This window comes from Brassica rapa, chromosome A09 (genome assembly GCF_000309985.2).
Source record: "Brassica rapa cultivar Chiifu-401-42 chromosome A09, CAAS_Brap_v3.01, whole genome shotgun sequence".
Lineage (NCBI taxonomy): Eukaryota > Viridiplantae > Streptophyta > Magnoliopsida > Brassicales > Brassicaceae > Brassica > Brassica rapa.
Window position 1 is genome coordinate 11243415 of NC_024803.2, and position 23798 is coordinate 11267212.

Genomic DNA, 23798 nt, shown 5'->3' on the forward strand with positions numbered 1-23798 from the left:
CTGTTTCAAAATAGTTGATGTTTTGGATGAAGACACAAAAATTAAGACATACACATTTTCCTAAAAAGTAACACTAAAAATATTAAATAAATCTAATCCACCCAATCATCAAAAATACTATAAAACATTATTGGTCACACAGTTTTCAATGAACTTTAAACTAATTAAAAATATCAAACATCATGTATTTTGAAACATCAATAACTCTTCAAAACATCATCTATTATGAAACAGAGAGAGTATATATATATATATATATATAAACTCTATTGTAGGTATCAAATTCGGCAACAGGGATCATGATGATTGTTCTTCAAAAGAAAATATCAGGTTCTTTACCAAAAATACGATTTATTGTATAAAAATATTTAACAATAGCTTCTTTTAGTACAAATCTATAACACTAGTAACTAGTATACCTCACAATCATTTTCTTTTCTTCTCCTTAATCCCCCCCCAACGTAAAATTTCGAGAAATCATACTTCTTTAAAAATTAAAATGACAGTTATGCAATTAGTTAATTAAAACTTGGATCCTCTAATAGTAACCGCGTGTGATCTGCTACGAGGGTATAAGAAATCAGATCCTTTCTTTTGATTCTTCAATGATCCTTCTTCTTCATTTTCTTCATCAATCCTCGCCATTGGCATCCCTACACTCGAGCTCTTTGGCAAACCGCCTTTTGCAGCCACAACCGCTCCCACCGCAACGCGATTTTCTTGCCGCTGCTGAAGTTGCTGGTGTCTGATCATGTCAATCTCGTTCTTATGACATAAACTCCTAACGGAAGCAGCTCTGACCAGCTCGCTGTAGTCATCGTCGAAGGTGAAATCGGAAGACATCCTCCGCGAAGAGGTGGTGGAGGAGAAGGCTGAGGAGGTGCTCCGGCTTCTCGGAAAGGGAATGGAGACGGCATCGGCTGAGGAGTAGTGAGTGCGAGCTGCGCAGCCTGTGATGCTTCGCATGTAGAGGTCACGAGCCTTGCCTAAAACTTTTAGAGGCATGGTGATGATTCTAAAGAATCTGTTCTTGTTTTCTCCTCTCTTTCTCATATTCTCTGTTTTTGTGTTTTTGTTTTGGTTTTGAAGTAGTGATGATGGGTTTGGTTTGGAGCATGAAATTGTTTTATGTATAGGTAAGTAGATTGTTTAAGGTCAATTTTGAGGAAGGAAAAATAGCGTGTTGAAGAAATAAATGGACCATGGTTTTGTTGACTTGGTGGTACGGAGTTATGTTGTGAAATTTAGGACAAAGTCTACGTTAGTATTCTTTTCTTTAACGAAAAAGGATACCTTATTAGTTATTAGTCACGCTGCCAAGAACGCGTAATTGTTATTTCTCTGCCATTTTATATACGTAACTTGTGATATATCTGATCCGGGGTAGGGGAAAAATAAAAACGTCCAAATTGAATTTTTAAATTGGACTGTTAAACAATAATTTGTTATATTTAAAGTCATAAACTTTGCAATATAAAAATTGAATAGTTTTTTTTTTTGTAACACTAAAAATTGAATAGTTAGAAAAGGAAAATTTACACTAGAAAAGGAAAATTTTAAGGGCAATGATATGCATGTTAGAAAAAATAATCATCCAATCAAAAATATGGATTTGTACCATATCAACTCTCCATAACAACAAATCACACTATCACATCAATTCACGTTCTTATTTCCTTCAATTTCCTCCTCCGAACGTACACATTTATCACACACACAAAATGGTTCGGTTTCTTCTCCTATTTAGCATAAAAAAATGAGTCATACTGTCATAGTCTTGTCAAACCCTAATCTCATGAGAAGCCTCTCTCTCCACGAGATAGCCAAGCTTACTCAACGAGAAAGAACAAAATCATTGAAGTCGGCAGTAAAGATTTGGATATTATCTCTCCAATGTTCATATTGGATTAATTTTAGCTCTCCGGTGTTCACATCCTTGATACATGTTCGAAAAGCATTCTTGAGTCACACCTTTTTTAATGTGTACGTGTGTATGTCTCCAGATAGTTCTAGTCAAGTACGAAATTCAGATATGTTTGTATGGAAGCAGCTAGAAACTTCAGGGAAGCACCTCGAGCCGGTCACGTCATTGTTGCACTTGAGAGGAACTACTTTGTATTTGGAGGGCTTACTGATTCTCAGAATCTTTAAAATGATTTATTTGTGTTTGATGTTAGTATATATGTAAGGCAATCTTAAAGCTTCAATTGCTTTATCCAAAAAAAATTATATATATATATGATTGTCGTTTTATTTTTATAGTAGAGGGTGTATGGTCCAAGGTAGTTGCTATGGCAGAAGGCTGTCTGCTAGATCCTCAAAGGCTGGTTCTTCTTTCTTTGTTGGTGACTGCAATAAGAATCTTGACCCGTTGGATGACATTTACTACTACACACAAGTTTGTGTCAACCTTTCGGTTGATTTTAGAAGATTTGCTTTTGTGCAACGTTGCTAATAATCTTCTTTAGTTATAGCTAACAGATGGTGGATATGATGCAGAGTTTGATCAAACTCCAGGGAACTTGTCTTTAACAAAACAAATGAAGCTAAAATGTCAAGAGCGGAAACTAGCTGAGAGAGGATGTATTGATCTTGGTATTCCGATTAATTCAACTGTGGAGATGGCAATTCAGTCGTAGAGGTCAAAGGCACAGAGTAAGTTCTCTGGTTCAAATAGATAAGATAATTCTTGATATGAGAACAAGAGGTCTAACGCAATCAGAAGATAAATGGTGCTGGAAGGTACAAGCGGGATTCAGCACAACAGAAACCTGGAACCTAACGAGAATGGTATTTCCCAAGGTTCCATGGTGGGTAGGTGTATGGTTTCAAGAATCACTCCAAAGAACGCGATGCTTGTATGGATAGCTGTCCATAATAACAGCCTCTCTACGGGTGATCGCATGCTTAAATGGAATTCACATGCGGTAACAAAATGCTGGTTGTGTAATGATCCTATGGAGACCAGGGATCACCTGTTCTTCACATGCTCGTATTCAGAAGAAGTGTGGCGCAAAGTTATTCGAAACATCCTTGGGAGTGGATTACTCAAACGAGTGGAATCAGCTACTACTAGTCCTGGTAGCTGGATTACAAGATAAAACTCTTACCATTATTCTTCGGTACTGCTTCCAGGCAACAGTTTATACTCTGTGGCATGAAAGAAATAGGAGACGAGTGGGAGAGCTTTCAAAGGCTCCACCAGTTCTTGCGGCACTGCTTGATAAATTGGTCAGGGATCTAATCACCTCGATTAAAGGAAGATGAGCCAAGAGACCCGAGGCTGCCATGAGCCTCTGGTTTGCGAGTAGATTATTTTGTAAAAGTTTATATAGCTCTCTATTTATTTCCACACAAACGATGCATTGATTGTAACAGATGTTTTTTGCGATCATTCATTCATTCAAAAAAAAAAAAAAATCACTCAGTTGTTGTTTATGGTTTTTATTGCAGGTAAGAGAGAATATCCTTTTGAACATTGGCTAGATTGATCAAGGAAAAACGGGTTTCAAGCCAGGGTTAATGAAAAGTGCCTTTAGGTTCCACTATAGAAACGATTATTGATGGAAAGGTAATACAAAGTGTATTGCTTTAAAAATACAGAGCTCTATTCAAACGGCAGACCCAAAGCTTAAGTAGTATGCAAGTGTTGGTATTAGTTGTCTTTAATGTTTCATCGAGGTTATAGTTTCTCTTTAAGCAGAGCCGTGCCTCAAAGTTCAAAATTGAAGCATTGGCTTAGAGCATCCAGTTTTCTAAAAATAATAAATCGCAAATTTTTAATATTCATCTAGTTAAACTCAATTAATAAAAATATAGAAAAATGTTAAAAAAAAATTAAGGCTTTATGATACTTGGAAAAAAAGTATATTATAAGCAACCAAACTGGTATATACTCATTTTTAATTGGTAAAAAGCAATACAATAAATAAAATCTGGTTGTGTCATGTAAAAAAAAATATATTTGGTTGGCTATTTTATTATTTTTAAGCTCATCATTTAAAATATTTATTATTTTTATTTTTATTTTTTAGTAGTTGAACTTTTCATTTGTTTTTACTATATGAACTAGTTAATGAATTATAATTACGTGGCGGTATATAATTTTTAGTCGCTAATGTTTGTACCGAGTTTGGTCAGAAACAAGTGAGAGAGACGAAACTCGTCGGTGGGTTAGTAACAAAGATGTTTTATTAGATCAGAAGAAGTTTTGTCGGTTTACAAATAAGGAAACAAGCGGTGAAACAAGCTGGTGACACCATAAAAGTACAAGTCGGCAAGAATAAGAAGTAAAACTTTAATTCTAGCCGCAAGGTGTGTGTAGTTGATTTCAGATCCCTTTTTTGATGTCTCTTTGTCTCCTTATATAGTCGGTCGTTACTTCTCCTTACCCTACCCTAGGTCGCCTTGTTTGATTGGTTTCAGCCCATCGGGACGAACAGTTAGGCCGTTTGAGTTAAGCCGCTGAGACGATCTGCTTTTAGTTGCCTGCTTGAGCCGGCTAAAAGTTTGAATTGGTGTTTCGTCGCTCAGTTCGTGGAGCCGAGCTGATATCTAATTATGATGGACTGGACCTGCTATCTGGTGGGCCTTGTGGAGTGATGTAATCCACCTTCTACATTTAAGGGCACCTTTGGATGCTCGCACCGCACTATCTTTAAGCACATTCGTTCTAAAGAATGTTTGATTTGTTGTTTGTCAGCAGGAAAAGGCATGTTATGCTAGATGCCAAATGTGATCATAGAGAAAAGACCAAAAAAACTTTGAGAAAGGATTCAGCAGGTTGTAGCCAACAAGCTGATACAATGGATGATGCTAAAAAGAAGGTTGCAGATACAAACGATATGTACACAAACACGGTTGCCACTGCTGATGCTAATATAAACATTGCAAGATCACATGAGGTAGAAACAGCTGCTATTATCTTTGATGTCAATGATCAAGATCCTTCTGAACTCGATATGGTATGAAATAATATCTCCATCAATTTTTTCAGCTATATGGGATGATGATGTTTCTTACCATAATTCATACGGAATACTCTGCATTTGTTTTTATTTTGTAATACATTTTGTCAATGTCAAAATAAATGTATTGAACTTTTAGCAGAGGAGTCTTACAAACATATATATAACTTCAAATCGAAAGGGAATTTTTTTTTTAATTATTGATCAATTATATATTGTATCATCTTAGGAAATAATAATAATATGTATATAGATATAACAGCCTAACAAAAAAAAAGAAGATATAACAGCCTAAACCTAAAACTGTTTCTAAGAGGCTGATAAGAGGGAGTGAAAATAATTTCTGCAATGAAGATAAGAAAAGAAAGGTAGAAAAAAACTACGTAGTCCGCGTCAAGAAGGTCCACAACATATGGAGTTTTTCTGTGGAGAGTTAAGAGGAAGACGAGTACAGCGTTGTCTGTGGTGAGTTGAAAAGTCTGAACCATCGATTATGATATTGATGGGCAAGAAGACACACAACAAGTTGCTGCGAGTACAAATATGGAAGACGAGTACCACACAGTTACGTAGTTTCCTTGTTGTCTGTGGAGAGTTGTAAAGTCTGAGCCATAGAATGTGAGGTTAATGGATAAGAAGATACACCACAAGTTGCTAGAAATCTAAGAAAAATACCAGAAGAACGGGATATTTTAACTTTGAAAACATAAACCTAAATCTTTTTGTTTGGAGGAACGAAAGAGCTAGAATCTCTCTATTCTTCCCAGGCGGCATCAAGAGGTTAGTCATTTTTCTTTTAATGTTATCGATCTGGTTTCTTTCCTTTTTTTTTTCCTTAGCAAATTTCTTTGTTTGCTGTGAATAAGATCTCTATTTTCTTTTGTTTATTTATTTCTCTCAAGTCTTCACAGTAAAACATTGTCCTTAGAAATTTCTGGTAGTTTGATTGGTGCTATTATTTGCAAATAAATGTGAATTTCATCTTTAAAGACATTTACGTATGAAGCGCGTTAATTAGCTAGTGTCGCAGCTAGAACAACATATACCAAGATCATTTGTAATAGAGGATTCTCTATAAAGAGAATCATCGTTCGAACAAAAAAGACTGCATCACATATATGCAGGAAAATGATGGAGGAAAAAGTTAAACCACAAAATGTCATGCTTAAACTATAAACAGAGATTCTGACCCAAAGACAAAACTATAAACATGGGTGATAATTATTAGACACAAAGTCCGACATCGCTAGTTGGAAGGGATCCTAATCAATATATATGATAGATGAGACAATTCACTTATCACCAATTGGTTTTAGGTTGGAAATCCATCTAACTTAACATTCTATCAGAGCCACAATGATCTAACGATTGGTTCCGTTCCTGTTTTTTTTTTGCTCTTCAAGCCACAGATCTTCTTTATTTTTCGTTTTCAAGCCATTGAGCCTCTTTTTATGTTATTTTTATCAAACTAAATGTTTTCACTATTCAAGTTCATCATGAACCTTTGAATCTAAGCCAATGAGCTTCTTATTGTCCAAGTCTATTATAGACTTCTGAATCCAGGCCTAGTGCTTCTACAATTCAAGCATATCACATGCCTCTGGATTCTAAAACCATTTTGGTCATTTAAATTTTTGTTTCTTTTGCAAAAAAAAAAAAACAGTTTTCTCCTATAAAAGAAAATAAAAATAAAATTTTTATATTTTCTGAAAACTTATTAGCTATTTATTTAGATTTTTGTTATTTAAATTTTCTTTAAAAAAAAAATCTTCTTCGTCCAGACAACAATTTCCATGGCAACTCTAGGCTTTTTAACGTTTGCGGCAACTCAAGTCACTTAAGGATGCCTAACAACGAGATCTTTGATCTCTGCTCCTTACTCAACAAGCATCATATCGCTTCATTTTAAATCAATAATCACAAATGATCACCTCCCACCATCACCACTGCCGTTGGTACACTGGATCTACTAACTGTTAAGCTAGATGGGTTTCCAACCTAAAACCAATTGGTGTTAAGTGGAATGGTCCAACCATCTTATATATTGCTAAGGATCCCTTCCAATATCCGATGTGGGACATTTATCTCTAATACGCTCCCTCGAGATGATGGCTTTTGAGCGTCAATCTCGGAATGTTCGGGCAAGGATCGATGGGCCAACTTTGGGCCAGATCGATGTGGATCGGGTTGGACTGCGTGGATCGGGTTCTGATACCATGTTAAGCTAGATGGGCTTTCAACCTAAAACCAATTGGTGCTAAGTGGAGTGGTCCATCCATCTTATATATTGCTAAGGATCCCTTCCAATATCCGATGTGGAACATTTATCCCTAATACTAACCTTGGATCTCAATCACCGTCACAAGATCAGCCGATCTTCGCATGAGCTTTCCGAGATCTCTTTGCGCAAGCGTGGGTCTCAAGCCTTACACTCCGGACGAGTCTACAATCTGCATATTCATCTACACCACCTTGCTTCACACCATCCTCCATCTACAGGTCCATCTCTCTCAGTGTCGAGCAATCTAGCCACCATAACTCACATGTTCCTATCACAACTTCGAATCTGCAAGTCAATCTCAAGCCGTTGCTTCCGTTTACACTTTATCCGCCTTGAGCTTGAGGGGCGTATAGAAAGATGTTGAAGATATTGGACTATATCATAATTATGATGTAAATATATTATGTTTTTATTATTAGATTCTCGTATATTTATATCTAGCCTAGTTTGAGTAATCATAGTAGTATATAAAACGTGTGTAATATAAAGCTAAATTAGACCGGATATAAATTTTTGGTTTTTGGTTATTTATTTAACTAAATGATGTATTTGTAATATTTGATGTATTATATTCACCAACTAAATATTTTTTTGGCATCTTAAACCATTTATTTACGGCGAATATTCAATATCATATAAAAAATTGAACAAATAGACGTAATTAGAGAATTGTAGACAATATATAAAAACAATGGTTATTAATGTAAAATATGAAGAAATATTATATTATGACTTAGTATGGCATAAAAGATTATAAATCAGTTATACATATTTAAAGGAAATACAATGATTTTTAAACTTGTATGAAAAATTTAACATATAAAAAGGGCGATGAATTAGTCATCAAATTGTAAATAATTTCATAATTTTATTAATAATAAATTATTTATAGTCTTTGTTTTTCGTCAAGATAATTATTAAATGTTCATAACATTAATATATTAAAAAGCCGTATTATGAAAGCCCATGTTGTAACCGTTTTTTTGGGAAGTGTAACAAAAAAAAAATTACCTTTAACTCTTCGTTTTGTTTAAGTTCTGTGTCGGCAAGAGATTAAAAAAATCTCTCTATCTTTTTCAATGTTCAATTTGAAGCTTATTATGCGAAAATCATACGCAAATATAGGCAACTGGTTGGAATCTCTATATCTTTATATTCTTACAAATTTTAAATTTATTATTTTTTCTTCTGCAAGCAAATCAATTACCAAAGTAATAGATCAATTGGTTGGAATCAAATCTATTCTTATAATTAGTATAATTATGGTTACAGTTTCTATATTTAGCTAGTGTCAGTCCCGTACTGCGTACGGGGAAAAATACTTATTTTTATATCAAATTATCATATAAATTTAACATGTATTGCTATTACATCTTAGAGTCAAAAATACCAACCCCACACAGATTATCTCCTCATATTACCGCGTGTCAAGAGATGTTGAAGAGTGTTCATATATATACATAAAGTCATAAATTGTGGATATATAACATATCTAGAAAATTATAACAATTTACAAAATAAGCTACTCTATAAAATATTACCTTAATCTCAGTCTACACAGCACCACCGATATGCCATCTTCACGTTTTTTTCTCTCCATCTTCACGTTCTTAATAGGAAAGATGAGCACCATTTCTTTTGTACTATATCCATAATATACGAAACAATTTACCCAAAAAAACTCAATAACGCTGAAACTTTGCATAGTTAACTAAAAGAAAAGTGATAAAATATTAACTTTGTATTTCCATTTCAGATTTTTAAAATCTATATGCCCAGCCTCGTTGTCCCTTAGTCTTCCTATGAATAATCTATTAAAACAACTTGAAGCTGAACAAAAAGAATATGAGAGTATTGCTTTAAGAAGAAACACCGATCTTGGACATAAGGAAGTCATAAGCTATATAGTTATTGTTGCAACACTCAAAACCCAAATAAATTACGAAGAAACAAACGACATAGAATAAGAGAGAGGGATAGAAGATAGTGAATAAATAAATTATAGATGAAACAGTTTGAAATTGTTGTTGGAGTAAGCTTGAATTAGCTTGGGAATCAAGTTATCCTAATCCCACCGAGATATAGTTTACTAAGAGGATTTGGAGTTATCTATAATAAGTTTTACTAATAAGATTAGGAGATATCTTTTCTTATATAAAGAGAGTTGCAGAGTTGTTGCAACCGTGAGAGTTTTAGGATTGTGAGTGTGAGCTTAAGGTTTTGAGAGGATTTTCCTTAAGATTAATAAGAGAGCAAATTCTTATTATTTGAGATCTTGCAACTACAATCAAGAAACTTAAACTATATTTGGTATCAGAGCTTCCAGGAACTGTGAAGAAATCATCATGGGAGACATCGTTGTTTCGAAACCGAAGGAAGGAGGAGGCTCCTCCTCCACAATAAAGTGTCCTATGCTCACGACAACTAACTACACGGTCTGGGTAATAAGGATCAAGCTGTTATTAAAGGTACACAAAGTTTGGGATGCGGTGGAAAGCGAGTCAGATGTCGGAGAGAAGAATGACATGGCCACAGCCCTAATTTTTCAATCCATACCTGAAGTACTTGTGCTACAAGTAGGTGATCTCGATACAGCAAAGAAAGTTTGGGACGCAATAAAATCAAGGTACATGGGCGCAGAACGAGTTCGTGAAGCAAGACTACAGACGTTAATGGCAGAATTCGAGAGACTGAAGATGAAAGATAATGACACCATTGATGATTTTGTTGGAAAGCTAGCAGAAATCTCATCAAAGTCAATCGCTCTGGGAGAAACCATCGAAGAACACAAACTCGTGAAAAAATTTCTATCTAGTCTTCCTAGAAAGAAGTTCATACACATTGTTGCGTCATTAGAGCAAGTTCTTGACCTCAAGACCACAACCTTCGAAGATATCATCGGGAGATTAAAGGCTTATGAAGATAGAGTGAAAGAAGAAGAAGAAACAGAGGAAACACAAAACAAACTCATGTACGCAAACAACGAATCTCAACCTACCTCGAACTCATATAATCAGGGTTATAACAACTATAGAGGTCGTGGACGTGGTGGACGTTACTATAACCGCGGAAGAGGACGAGGTAGGTATAACGATCGCTACAACGATCGCTACCAAGAGAATTTTGACATGTCAAAGATCCAATGTTTCCGCTGTGACAAGCATGGACATTACGCATCAACTTGTCCTGATCGACTTCTGAAACTACAAGAAGTCACCGAGACTAAAGATGAAAGCACACTTGAGGCAGAAGAGTTAATGATGCAAGAGGTTGTGTACCTTAATGAGAAGAATGTTAATCCTAAAGAGTTTGAGGCAAGCAAAGACAACGTATGGTACTTAGATAATGGAGCAAGCAACCACATGACCGGCAACCGCAAGTATTTTAAACGGATTGATGAAACTATCACAGGAAAAGTAAGGTTTGGAGACGATTCGCGCATTGACATTAAAGGCAAGGGCTCGATCCTATTCTACAGTAAAGATGGAGGAAAGAAACTCTTGTCTGATGTCTACTACATACCAGACCTTAGGAGTAATATAATTAGTCTTGGACAAGCTACGGAAGCCGGTTGTGACGTGAGAATGAGAGACGAGTATCTTACGCTAAGAGATAAAGATGGCAAGCTGATAACAAAAACAAAGAGATCACAAAACCGCTTATATAAAGTCATCATCGACATCGTTACTGAGAGATGTTTACAGCTTTCAGTATCAAGCGAATCTGAACGATGGCATGAAAGATTGGGACACATAGGCAGAGAGTCAATGAGGTCAATGATCAGCAAGGAACTCGTCTTGGGTATACCTAAGATTGTAATCGAAAAAGGGACTTGTTCAAGCTGCTTACTTGGAAAACAAGCAAGACAACCCTTTCCGCAAGCAACATCTTTCAGAGCTGAGAGAACACTTGAGCTTATACATGGAGACCTCTGTGGCCCAATAACACCCATTGATGATTATTCTCGATACATGTGGTCTATACTTCTTGGGGAGAAAGGAGAGACGTTTGATAAGTTCAGAAAGTTCAAAGCGATCGTTGAGAAAGAGACAGGAACTACCATTGCTACTTTTAGAACCGATAGAGGAGGAGAATTTGTTTCAAGCGAGTTTCAATCTTACTGTGAAAACAATGGAATTGCGAGACAGCTCACAGCCCCATACACCCCGCAGCAAAACGGGGTTGTAGAACGCCGGAACCGAACCCTTTTAGGCATGACTAGAAGCATCTTGAAACATATGAGCCTGCCTAATTATCTCTGGGGTGAAGCAGTAAGGCACGCTACATACATCATTAATAGAGTAGCAACACGGGTGCTCGTGAACACAACACCATACGAAGCGTACAAAGGAAGCAAGCCAAGACTTGATCATGTTCGGGTTTTTGGATGCGTCTCTTATGCTAAGGTTGAAAAGGGTCACCTAAAGAAGTTAGATGATCGATCTCGACTGCTGATACATCTCGGTACGGAACCAGGATCGAAAGCGTATCGATTACTTGATCCAATAAACAGAAAGGTGGTGGTAAGCAGATATGTATGTTTCGATGAAAACAAAAGTTGGGATTGGAAGAATTGTGAGAGAGAAGAAAGTGTAGAGCCACTCAACGTTGAGTTCGGAGAATATGGAAACCATGGAATCAATGAAGGTGATGAGATGAATCGTGAGAGCAAGATTGATAAGGTGGACGGAGGTGAAGTAATAAAAACAGAGGAAACAGAGGATCATGAGACCGAAGATCAAGTTGAGATCGAAGATGACGATGAAGAGAGTGCTGAAACGGGGTTGAGACGATCCCAAAGAGAAACTAGGAAGCCAAGCTACCTAGATGATTACGTTCTATTGGCAGAAGTCGAAGGAGAACGCTTGCTACTAAGTGTTAACAGTGAACCATGGAGTTTTGAAGAAGCAAAACTCGAGAAAGTTTGGCGTGATGCGTGTGACGATGAGATATCATCAATAGAGAAAAACAAGACGTGGGATCTAACTGATCTTCCTGCTGGAGCTAAAGCAATTGGTCTGAAGTGGATCATCAAAGTGAAACGTAACTCTGATGGAAGCATCAACAAGTATAAAGCAAGATTGGTAGCAAAAGGTTACATTCAGCGTCACGGCATCGATTTTGATGAAGTATTTGCCCCTGTCGCACGCATTGAGACCGTCCGCTTTATACTATCACTCGCTGCTTCTAAGGGTTGGGAAGTGCATCATCTAGACGTTAAGACTGCATTTCTTCACGGCGATCTAAAGGAAGAGGTTTATGTTGCTCAACCGGAAGGCTTTGAAGTCAAAGGACAAGAGAACAGAGTATATAAGCTAAACAAAGCTCTCTATGGATTGCGTCAGGCTCCAAGAGCTTGGAATGAAAAGTTAAATAAAGTGCTTGGAGAACTGAAGTTTGTTAAGTTTGCTAAGGAGCCAGCTCTGTATCGACGACAAGACAAAGAACATTTACTTCTCGTAGCCGTGTATGTTGATGATCTTCTTGTAACAGGAACAAGCATGGAATTGGTCATCGAGTTTAAAAGGGGAATGTCAGCACGGTTTGAGATGAGTGACTTAGGAAAGCTCACATATTACCTAGGTATTGAGGTCGAACAACACGATGAAGGAATCACTTTGAAGCAAGAGAGATACGCTAAAAAGATATTGGAGGAAACGAGAATGCAAGACTGTAACATGGTTCATGTTCCTATGGACCCAAGTCTGAAGCTTTCTAAGGCATGTGATGAAGGACGAGTAGATGAGAAGGAGTACAGAAGAAATATCGGTTGTCTCAGATATCTTTTGCACACCAGACCTGATCTCTCCTACTCTGTGGGGGTAATGAGTAGGTACATGGCAGAGCCAAGGACCTCACACGCAGCAGCTATCAAACAGATTCTTCGTTACTTACAGGGAACCCGGTCTCATGGACTTACTTTCAAGAAAGGAGACAACCCGAAGCTTAGTGGATACAGCGACGCAAGCCACAATGTTGATGATGACGATGGAAGGAGCACTACTGGCCACGTTTTCTACTTCCTTGACTCGCCTATCACCTGGTGTTCTCAGAAGCAGGAAACGGTGGCTCTATCGTCTTGTGAAGCAGAGTTCATGGCAGCAACTGAGGCAGCAAAAAAATCTATTTGGCTTCAAGATCTTCTTAGTGAGATAATTGGAAAGCCGTGTGAGAAAGTGGTGATCTACATTGACAATAAATCAGCTATAGCTCTCACTAAGAATCCGGTGTTTTACGGTCGAAGCAAACACATCCATAGACGATACCACTTCATAAGAGAATGCGTGGACAACAACTTGATAGAGGTTCATCACATTGCAGGAAGCGAGCAACGAGCAGATATCTTAACGAAAGCACTCGCAAGGATTCGATACAAAGAGATGAGAAGGTTAGTTGGCGTTGAAGACTTGGCAAGAAATGGTTTCAAGCTTAAGGGGGAGAATGTTGGAGTAAGCTTGAATTAGCTTGGGAATCAAGTTATCCTAATCCCACCGAGATATGGTTTACTAAGAGGATTTGGAGTTATCTATAATAGGTTTTACTAATAAGATTAGGAGATATCTTTTCTTATATAAAGAGAGTTGCAGAGTTGTTGCAACCGTGAGAGTTTTAGGATTGTGAGTGTGAGCTTAAGGTTTTGAGAGGATTTTCCTTAAGATTAATAATAAGAGAGCAAATTCTTATTATTTGAGATCTTGCAACTACAATCAAGAAACTTAAACTATAATTGTGCCATGAAATAAGGTGTTTATTAGAGAAAATTTAGGGATTTAAGATTTTACAGTTTTAAGAAATTAGAGATCGTGGTTCGTGGAGCTTTTTTTTGATTGGAGACATTTCTTTTTTCAGTTGGTTTATTTGCGATGTTTTTTTAATCCTTATGTTGATAATCAATTAGTTTTTTATTCGTAAAATAATGACATGTGGCAAAATTTTATTGCTCAAGTGACTTGTGTTTTAGTATATAAAGGATAGGTACATTAAAGATACCACATTGAAGATATTCTGTTTTGATTAATAAAAGATATTGAATTTTGAGTTTGTATTTATTGATTTGTTTTTTATAAAGCTTAGAAAATCAATAGGATGATTGGTTGGTTGATACATCCTATAAAGAAAACGAAAACTATAGGTGGTTTGAATATTGTACATCGATAGATGCATGATGTAACTTGACTATATAAAACTTGAGCATGATCATTTCAAACTAAAATATAGTTAGGTTATATGCATTTGTTATATTGTAGTTAATATATTTTAAATATTACATATGTCAAGTGATTCACGTTTTCGTAAAAATAAAATTCAAGTTCATTATTAGGCTGTACTCGTCCGTAATAAGCTACGTTAAATATGATGTATTTTTAGGTTCATTTAATGACATTAAGTTTAAATTTGATTAAGGAAAACTCATTAATTTAACTGGAAAAAACAAGCATTAAAATAGGTAGGTTCATTTAATGACATTAAGTTTATATTTGAATAAGGAAAACACATTAATCCAACTGAAAAAGATAAACATTAAAATAAGAAATTCAATTTAATTCTTAGTGGCATGGAAGAGTAATTAACTTTAAAAACTAAGAGGTATTTTCTAATGTGTACTTCTCTTTTAATAATAGAGATACAATATTCTTCCCATCTTCTACTCTCATTATTCTCAATAATAATTATGAAAATATATGATAATTTCATAAGAAACAAAACAAAAATTTAAGTGGGTCCTAAGCACATGCTTCTCTTGCTTCCGCTATAGGCCGGCCCTGCATATATGGCTGAAGCTTCACAAATTTCATAAGAAACAAAATAAAAATTTAAGTGGGCCCTAAGCACATTCTTCTCCTGCTTCAGCCATAGGCCGGCCCTGCATATATGGCTGAAGCTTCACATAGACTGCTTCACCTATTCCAAAACTTCTATCACTGTGATATCTATCAGCAATCTGTTTCATTCAGTTCTTTCAACTTTGCTATAGGATCATCTAATACACCTCCTCAAATCCTTCTATGAGCGGATTCTTATACGTTATCCAATTCCTAACAACAACTTTTTTTGTAATCTTCTTCTTGTAATAATGATTGATGCCATGTTTCTGGTATCCCATAAAATTGGATGGAAGCAATTCCAACTTTTGATTCTTCGAGAGTTTTTTACCAGTTAAAAATAATTTGTTCAACATTGCGAAACCATTCCTTAACTTTTTTTCTTCTTCTTTTAGGTATTACGAGTACCTGGGTGATTCCTACGAAGATATCAATATTTTTTGTTTCAACGTGAATTTTACTCGTTCTGCATTTTCTTTCTCAAACTTTATAGCAGTGTATATTCCATAGTGAACTAACAAAAATTCAAAAATACTACTTGAACTTTATGCGTCGTGCTCTTTTCTTTCCAAACTTTATAGTAGTGCATATTACATATTTAACTAAACAATAATTTAAAAATATTTCATGAACTTTCAAAATTGTGCTTATATATACACTGACCGTCAAGGTGCTAGTCATCAGTTAATTTATCAAAAAGACACCATTCTTGATAACTACTACATAAACTTTCAAAATCGTGCTTATATATATATTGATTGTCAAATTTTAAAATAAAGTTTTTTTTTAAAATGTTATTAATTTAAACTATTTCTTTAATGGTATTTTAAAATGTAACTTTATATAAATAAAGAACACAAAATTTAAAATTTTACAATATATTTCAATTTTTTTAGCAATCCTATAAAATAAATATTTAAATTAATAATAAATAATTTAAATATGTAAAACAATGATTTTTAAAGTTAAATTTAAAAATATAAATAACTATTTATTTATTTGATAAAACTAAAAAAATAAAAATTTGATAACATTTATTTGATTAAACTAAAACTTATATATAAGTTAATGTTTACATAATTTATACAAGAATGTTACTTTGTCTAGCAGTTAATATGCTCTTACTTGTCCACTTGTGAAATAGTTCAAACCTCCAAGAAAATTAATTTTTAATTTTACAAAATTTATCCAAAACAATATCGTATTGATAAATTAATAGATGACTAACACTCTGACAGTCAATTTATATAAGTGCGATTTTGTTAATAACATTGATTTATACGGTCAATTCATATAAACATCAAGAGATTGAACATAATAAGCCAGAGGGTTCTGAAAACTTCTCCATATTGAGAAGAAGAGGAGATCTTCTCCATATGTTTACAAAATCTCAGTGGCTTCTCCAGAACTCAGAAAAGAAAAGAAAAGTGAATATAATACATAAAAATACGAGTCTCTTGATTTATTATGTATTCAGGTATAAATGGTACTCTTTTGTCGGATTCGGGTTGGTTTATGTTAAGTGGATTTGCAACACACGAGATCAGTAAATCTACAAAACATGGACCAGTCTATGTTAGGATTTCAGCCTTGTGTGAATCTCAAACCTAAGCAATCAACTTGTTACTTGTAAGTTAAGCTTAATGAACACAAGCAACTTTAACGAGTTCCCGACCTCTAACCGGTACGTCTTGTGGGAGAACTCTTGCTCCAAACTTTACTAGATCAATAAGAGTTTACAAGAACCAATCACTTATAGAACCGTGATGGTTTCGAAACACCAAGAAGACACTATTAGTCTCAAGGCCTTTAAGCTAGAACAATATGAGCTCAACAATGTTCTCTATGCTTATACTAATGTCTGTGTCTCTCTTGTGCAACTTTTCTCTCAATAAGAGTTTACAAGAACCAATCACGTATAGAATCGTGATGGTTTAGAAACACCAAGAAGACACGATTAGTCTCAAGGCCTTTAAGCTAGAACAATATGAGCTCAACAATGTTCTTTATATGCGTATAGTTATACTAATGTCTCTGTCTCTCTTGTGCAACTTGTTTCTCTCTGAAGCTTGATCTCTTGTGGCTGAAAAAGAAGAACCGTTTATTGTACTTGACCTAACACACCTGTTATGTTGCATTTAATCTAATGGCCTTCATCGACTAAGCCCATAAATTGTCTACGTGCAACTTGTGTAAGCCGGCCTAACGTTGAACAAATCTAATGGGCTTTGATGAAACCTCACAGTCTATATATCTTCCATGGATCATTTTCCTTTGATTCCTTGCGTCGGATAGATCGATCTGTAGTCCTGGGATAGTTGATCTAGTGTCAAAATGACTGCTATAAATTTTTGGATCGACCGATCTAGTGCCTTCAACAAATTCTTGATATTAAGCACTAGATTGATCTTTACCATGGTGCTATTATGTTTCTTGCACGAGATTGACCGATACATAGATCAGAGATGTGGTGATCGTGTGTTAAACTGACGATAATCAAAATTCTAAATAGACTGATCTAATGCTTCTGGCAGATTTTTGATATTGAGCATTGGATTGGAGGTTATGTTCTTTCTTTTTTTTTTTTTGCTTTTTTTTGGGCTTCTTCTCATTCTTCTTTGGCGCAGGAACAACTAAAACCACCATCTTGCTCTTTCATCGATCCATATGTAATAAATCATAGTATTTTTAACGTTAAAACTCCTCAACTAAGTTTAGTTAGGTAAAAAACCTCAAACTTAGGGCATCTCCAACCCCACTCTATTTTTCACTCTAAAATAGAGTTTAGAGTAAAAATGCTCCAATGGTACTCTATTTTCCACTCTATAATAGAGTAAAAAATGGGTTTACTCTATATATAGAGTAAGTTGTTTTTTGTTTGTTCATCACTCTATTTTTCACTCTAAAATAGAGTACCATTGGAATATATCACAACTCTATTATAGAGTCACTCTATTTTAGAGTAAAAAATAGAGTGAACCATTGGAGATGGTCTTAATACTTAACCAAAAAAACCCCAAACTAACTTTATTTAATGGATTAAACCCTACCAGGTCATAATTACCATTACTACCGGTATATCTTTAGTTTAAGGGGGTCTCTACATTAAGTAAACATAGTTGAAGGGTTTACCAATAAAAAGAATAAAAAATCAAAATTTTATAGTATTATCTTAAAATTAGTAACTTAAATTTTCAAAATTAGCATTTTTTTTGTAAATATATGAGTTTGATGTCTTTTTAACATCAACAGCATATATGTATAAGTTAAAAATGTAAAAATCCAGATAATATAAGAAAAAATTATCTAAAGATTTACATGTAATAAAATTACTAAAAGATTAAAAATGTAAAAACAAGAAAATATAATAAAATTATATATTTTCTAATAAAAATGTAATAATAAATCTTTAGATAATGTTTATTATATTTTCTGGGGTTTTAAATTTTTAATTTATACAAATATAATTTTGATGTTAAAAACACATCAAACTCATGTATTCAAAAAAAAATTTAAAAATGTTAATTTTGAAAATTTAAGTTATTAATTCTTAGAGAATATTATAAGATTTTGAGTTTTTTTTTATTTTTAATAGTAAAACCCCTCAACTATGTTAACTTAATGTAGAAACCCTTAAACTAAGATTTACCGGTAGTAATGGTAATTCGACTTGTTAGGGTTTAATTCATCAAAATAAAATTAGTTTGAGAATTTTTTCGTTAAATACTTAGTTTGAGGTTTTTTACCAAGAACAAACTTAGTTGATGGGTTTTAAGTTAACCTTGAAAATCCTAGATCATATGATCCTTCCCACATTTCAACTTCATTTAATTTCAATGCTCTCTTTAAGATCCAAGTTCTCATCTATTCGCGTCATTTCCTAACAAACAAACCCGTAATCTGTAAAATCACTAAAACACACCAAAAGACCACAAAAAAGACTGATTCACATAGTAAAACTGATGTAGCGGAAGCTTTATAGGATAGAACTAGAAATCCGTTGATTCTGAGAATATCCGGAAAACTAGAATAATAACAAAAAAATCTTATTTAGTCTAAAAATACCTAAGATCAATGTCTTCTTAAATTCGTTGAGATCACTAATGATCTACCGAAAGCAAGGAACAACAAAGAGAAATCTCTTAACTTTTATTAATAATCAATCAACTGAATACAACTCTAGGCATAAACGACTATTTATATAAAAACCAAATAAACTTAAAACTATTAAAAATCCTTAAAATAATTATAACTAATTAAGATAAATACCAGAATAAATAATAATTTAGATAATTAAGATATTTGAAATATATCCAAATATTTCTCTGCATCAAAAACCAATCAATCTCGATCACAATTTGTACAGCTCATCAATGCTCCGTCCACAATGAATATTGAGTAATGCAGCATTACTAAGACCATCTCCAATAATAGAGTAAACCATTGGAGTAAAACTTACTCTATAATAGAGTTACTCTATTTTTGTGAGAATTATAGAGGAAAAAATAGGTATGGGTTGGAGATGCCCTAATGATTTAGAAAAGCTGTCAAAAGGTCCTTAAAGTAATCAATGGAATTGGCCTTAAGGCACGAATTAGAGTGGCACATTTTAGAGACTCGATAATTAAAGATCTGACAGTAGCTTCTGCTGCATTCTTCCTCACTAAAAAACGCTCATCCCTCACTTTAGATTGGCCGATATAAATTCAGGCAGGGTTTTAAGAGAGTCTGCAAGCCCGTCTCCAACATCAACTATTTAAAAAAAAAAGAAGCAATATGTAAATCCAATATTGCTTTGGTTGACCTCTTAGGGATGTGATTATAAGTATTCGTTCAACACTACGTAACTTGATTCTTATTTTCTTACTACTTAAAGCAGGATCCATTATGTCTGGGGAACTTGTGTCATTTGCAATAGAAAAGCTATGGGACCTACTGAGCCATGAATACGAACAATTTAAGGGAGTTGAAGATCAAGTTAATGAGCTAAAAACTGATCTAAACACGTTAAAGTCATTTTTGAAAGATGCAAACGCAAAAAAGCATACAGATGAAGTGGTGAGAAGCTGTGTGGAAAGGATCAATGAGATTGTTCTTGACGCTGAAGATACAATTGAACGCACTCGTCTAAAAGATGTACTCGGAAAACGTGGTATTGCGCGCTTTGTTCCGGAACGCAGGAATATTGCATTAGAAATTAGAAGCTTAAGTGAGGAGATCAAGAAAGCAGTTCGTGATATGAAAGATTTTAAGGTACACCAGAGAATTGACGATGTAAAGGATCCACAACCTTCTCCACAAAGACAAGAATATCCAAAAATTCACGAAGGCAATCTTGTGGGGATGGAAGCAAATGTTAAGACATTACTAGGATATTTGGTGGAGCAAGATGATATTCAAGTTGTTTCCATAACCGGGATGGGTGGTCTTGGGAAAACCACCCTTGCTAGACAAGTTTTTCATGACAACCTTGTTAAAAAGAAGTTTGATAGACTCGCATGGGTCTGTGTTTCCCATGTTTGTGATCATATCAAAGTGTGGCAAGCAATCTTGCAGAATTTCAGATCCAAAGAACAGCAAAAGGAAATCCAGAAGATGACAAGAGCTGCCCTCCAAGGCGAACTCTTTGAACTATTAGAAACATCAAACTCGTTAATCGTATTAGATGACATATGGAATAAAAAAGATTGGGACTTGATCAAGCGAATATTTCCACACAAAGCAGGTGATAACCTCATATGTTATGGTACAAATATAACTCATTATGTTTTTTCGTGTTATATAAATATATAATAGTCAAACGTTAAATGTTATACAGGTTCGAAGGTGCTACTTACTTCTCGAAATGAACGAGTCGCAGGACCTGGAGAAACATATAAAGACTTTAAACCAGAATGCCTATCTGATCAAGACAGTTGGACACTTTTCAAAAGTATAGCGATGCCCAGAAAAGATGCATCTGGTAAGAATTCAAATGAGATATGTTTTGGAATGATCGCAAGACATCAGATAACTTATTATCACATTTTAATGAAATATTATTTATTTGTTTTATAATTTGTGCAGAAATGACTCCAGATGATAAGGAGATGGAAAAGATGGGAAAGAAAATGATGGAACATTGTCGGGGATTGCCTTTGGCTATCAGATTGTTAGGGGGATTGCTGGCTGAGAAATACACAATTCACAACTGGGAACGGTTATCTGAGAATATTAGATCTCATCTCGTTGGTGGAACCAGTGACGACAACAATAATTCGCTTAACCATATATTGTCTCTAAGCTTTGAAGAGTTGCCTGTTTATCTGAAGTTATGCTTCCTCTACCTAGCCCATTTTCCAGAAGATTATGAAATAAATGTTGAAGATCTGTCTTATTACTGGGCTGCAGAAGGAATACTTAAGTATGGAACTGGAGACAGCAATCGAGATAACAGCATTGGAGTTGTTGGAGATAATTACATATGGGAGTTGGTGAGAAGAAATATGGTTATATCCGAAATAGACAAAACCACTGGGAGATTTGAGACATGCCGTTTGCATGACTTGATGAGAGAAATTTGTTTGTATAAAGCCAAAGAAGAGAATTTCCTACATACTGTTGGTGTCAGCTCTCCGACTTCACACTATCAGTCACGGAGGTTTGTCTCACATGATCCGACTACATTGAATGTTGAGAAAGATATTAGTAATCCAAAGGTTCGATCTCTAGTGGTTTTCTGGAAGTCGGATTTGTATTCATTATTGGCTGAAGATAATTTATTTCGGGTTGTTCCAGAAGATACGTCCATTGATACATTTGATAAAAAGGATGGAGCACTTTGGAGCCTTTCGGATTTAGGCTTAACAAGGTTGGAACTTTTGAGAGTACTACATCTTCCTGGAGCCAAATTTGAAGAAAGGAAGTTATCTGATAGCATTGGAGAGCTCATACACTTAAGATATCTGAACTTAGAAGGTGCGTGGGTATCTCATCTTCCCTCTTCTCTACAAAATCTAAAGCTGCTGATCTATCTAAATTTAAATGTAACTGGGCGTTCTCATTTACTCACGCACACCTACTTGTTGGGAATGGAAGAATTGAGATACCTTGCATTACCAAGGTGTAGGCGAAAGAAGAGAAAGTTGGAATTAAATCATCTAATAAACTTGGAGACCTTGGTTAATTTCTCAACGGAGTACTGCGATTTAGAGGATCTTCGTGGTATGGCCAGATTGAGGACTCTTGGAATCAAGATAACTGATGAGACCAGCTTAGAAAATCTTTCTGCATCGATACATGGATTGAGACACCTGGAAAATATTGATATAGTATACGAAGGGGCTAAGGGGACGAAAGAAGGACGAGTGCCTATGGGGACCAACAAATGGAGCACTCTATTGGAATTTGATAAACTCAACAAGCTGAAGTTGAGTACAAATATTCCTTTGCTCTCTGGTGAACTACAGTTCCCTTCCCGCCTAACAAGCCTGTATCTATTCGGGAGTGGTTTGAAGGAGGACCCAATGTGGATTCTAGAGAAGCTGGTGCATCTGAAAGAGGTTAAATTAGGGAGTGGATCTTTCAGTGGGAGGAGAATGGTTTGCTCGAGGGGTGGGTTTCCTCAGTTGCAGAAGCTATATTTAGGGGAGCTAGAGAAGTTGAAAGAGTGGATAGTAGAAGAAGGCTCCATGCCCCTTCTTTATACTCTCTCTATAGATAATTGCAAAAAACTAAAGGAGTTTCCTGTTGGGCTGCCATTCATCACTTCCTTAAAGTATTTGAGAGTTGAAAACATGGGAGAGGAATGGAAGAAAAGATTGTCCGAAGGAGGAGAAGATTACTACAAAGTCCAACACATCCCTTCTGTTGAAATCATGCATATAATATTTTAACAGACAAACTACGCACCAGGTAAAACATCTTTTCTTCTAATATCAATTCTCTGTATGTTTTCAGAAAGGATAGAAACCAAATTTACAGTGTTTAATGTGACATTTTTTTTTTTAAAGAAGTAAAATTCTGCTGAATTTGATTGGCGTTTGGTTCTTATGTTTTGTAGATGATCTGATCTGAAGCAAATCTCTTACCAACTTGGGTATTGGCGAATCAGCCGAATAATAATCTCTATGCAATCTTGTGTATTTTATTGTATAATTAATCAGACTTATGTTTTTCTTTTACGGTATTATGACGAAGAATAAAAATACTTTGTGGTTTGTAGCAAAACTGGTTTCTTATATGTTCAATTGTTTGAGTGAAGATACTAGTTTTATTTGACTCTTCAATACTGTATCAGAGCGGTAGATGCTTTTGCTTTCCTTTTCCATATGGACATCTTTGTTTCTTGAAACAACTTTTTGTTTGTTTTATCCATATATTTTCTTTAATTTTTTGATTTACTTTGCTCACAACCAGACAATCATATTATGTTCTTTTGTTGCCGAATGAAACCAAAGTTTCATGTTCGGTTTTGAATTAGAAACGTTACAAATATAAAACTGATCAATCGACGTCGACTAAAGCCCTTAGCCTTCCAAGCTAACTATGGCGCCGGCACTGAAGCCACTAAAAGAACACCCAATAATTTGTTCGGCACTGTACGAAGTATTTGAAATACATGAAAAAAAATACCATTCATGTAATCTTTCCAAAGGAGTTGCAAAAGGATCATATTCTGTCTTTTATCGGGAGAATATCCAGATCCTAAAACAACAAAGCTTTCGAATAAGCATGAGTAATCAAATA

The 23798-nt window shown here is 35.0% G+C and overlaps 2 protein-coding genes across 3 annotated transcripts; one reads left to right on the plus strand and one right to left on the minus strand.

Moving 5' to 3' along the window:
• Window positions 1–334: 334 nt before the first annotated feature.
• LOC103838612 lies at window positions 335–5216 on the minus strand. Its single transcript, XM_033280288.1, has one exon. The coding sequence runs from the start codon at window positions 1051–1053 to the stop codon at window positions 523–525; it is 531 nt and encodes a 176-aa protein (XP_033136179.1). The 5' UTR covers window positions 1054–5216; the 3' UTR covers window positions 335–522.
• Window positions 5217–5524: 308 nt separating this feature from the next.
• Window positions 5525–23333, plus strand: LOC117128246 (probable disease resistance protein RXW24L). Of its 2 annotated transcripts, none has more exons than XM_033280281.1 (5): window positions 5525–5747; window positions 19951–20796; window positions 20890–21033; window positions 21138–22964; window positions 23113–23333. In XM_033280281.1, exons 2-4 carry the CDS (start codon window positions 19959–19961, stop codon window positions 22943–22945), a joined length of 2790 nt encoding a protein of 929 aa, XP_033136172.1. In that variant the 5' UTR covers window positions 5525–5747; window positions 19951–19958; the 3' UTR covers window positions 22946–22964; window positions 23113–23333. The 2 variants fall into 2 exon arrangements, with proteins under 2 accessions (XP_033136172.1, XP_033136173.1); XM_033280282.1 differs by having other exon boundaries at window positions 5540–5747; window positions 19948–20796.
• Window positions 23334–23798: the final 465 nt, after the last annotated feature.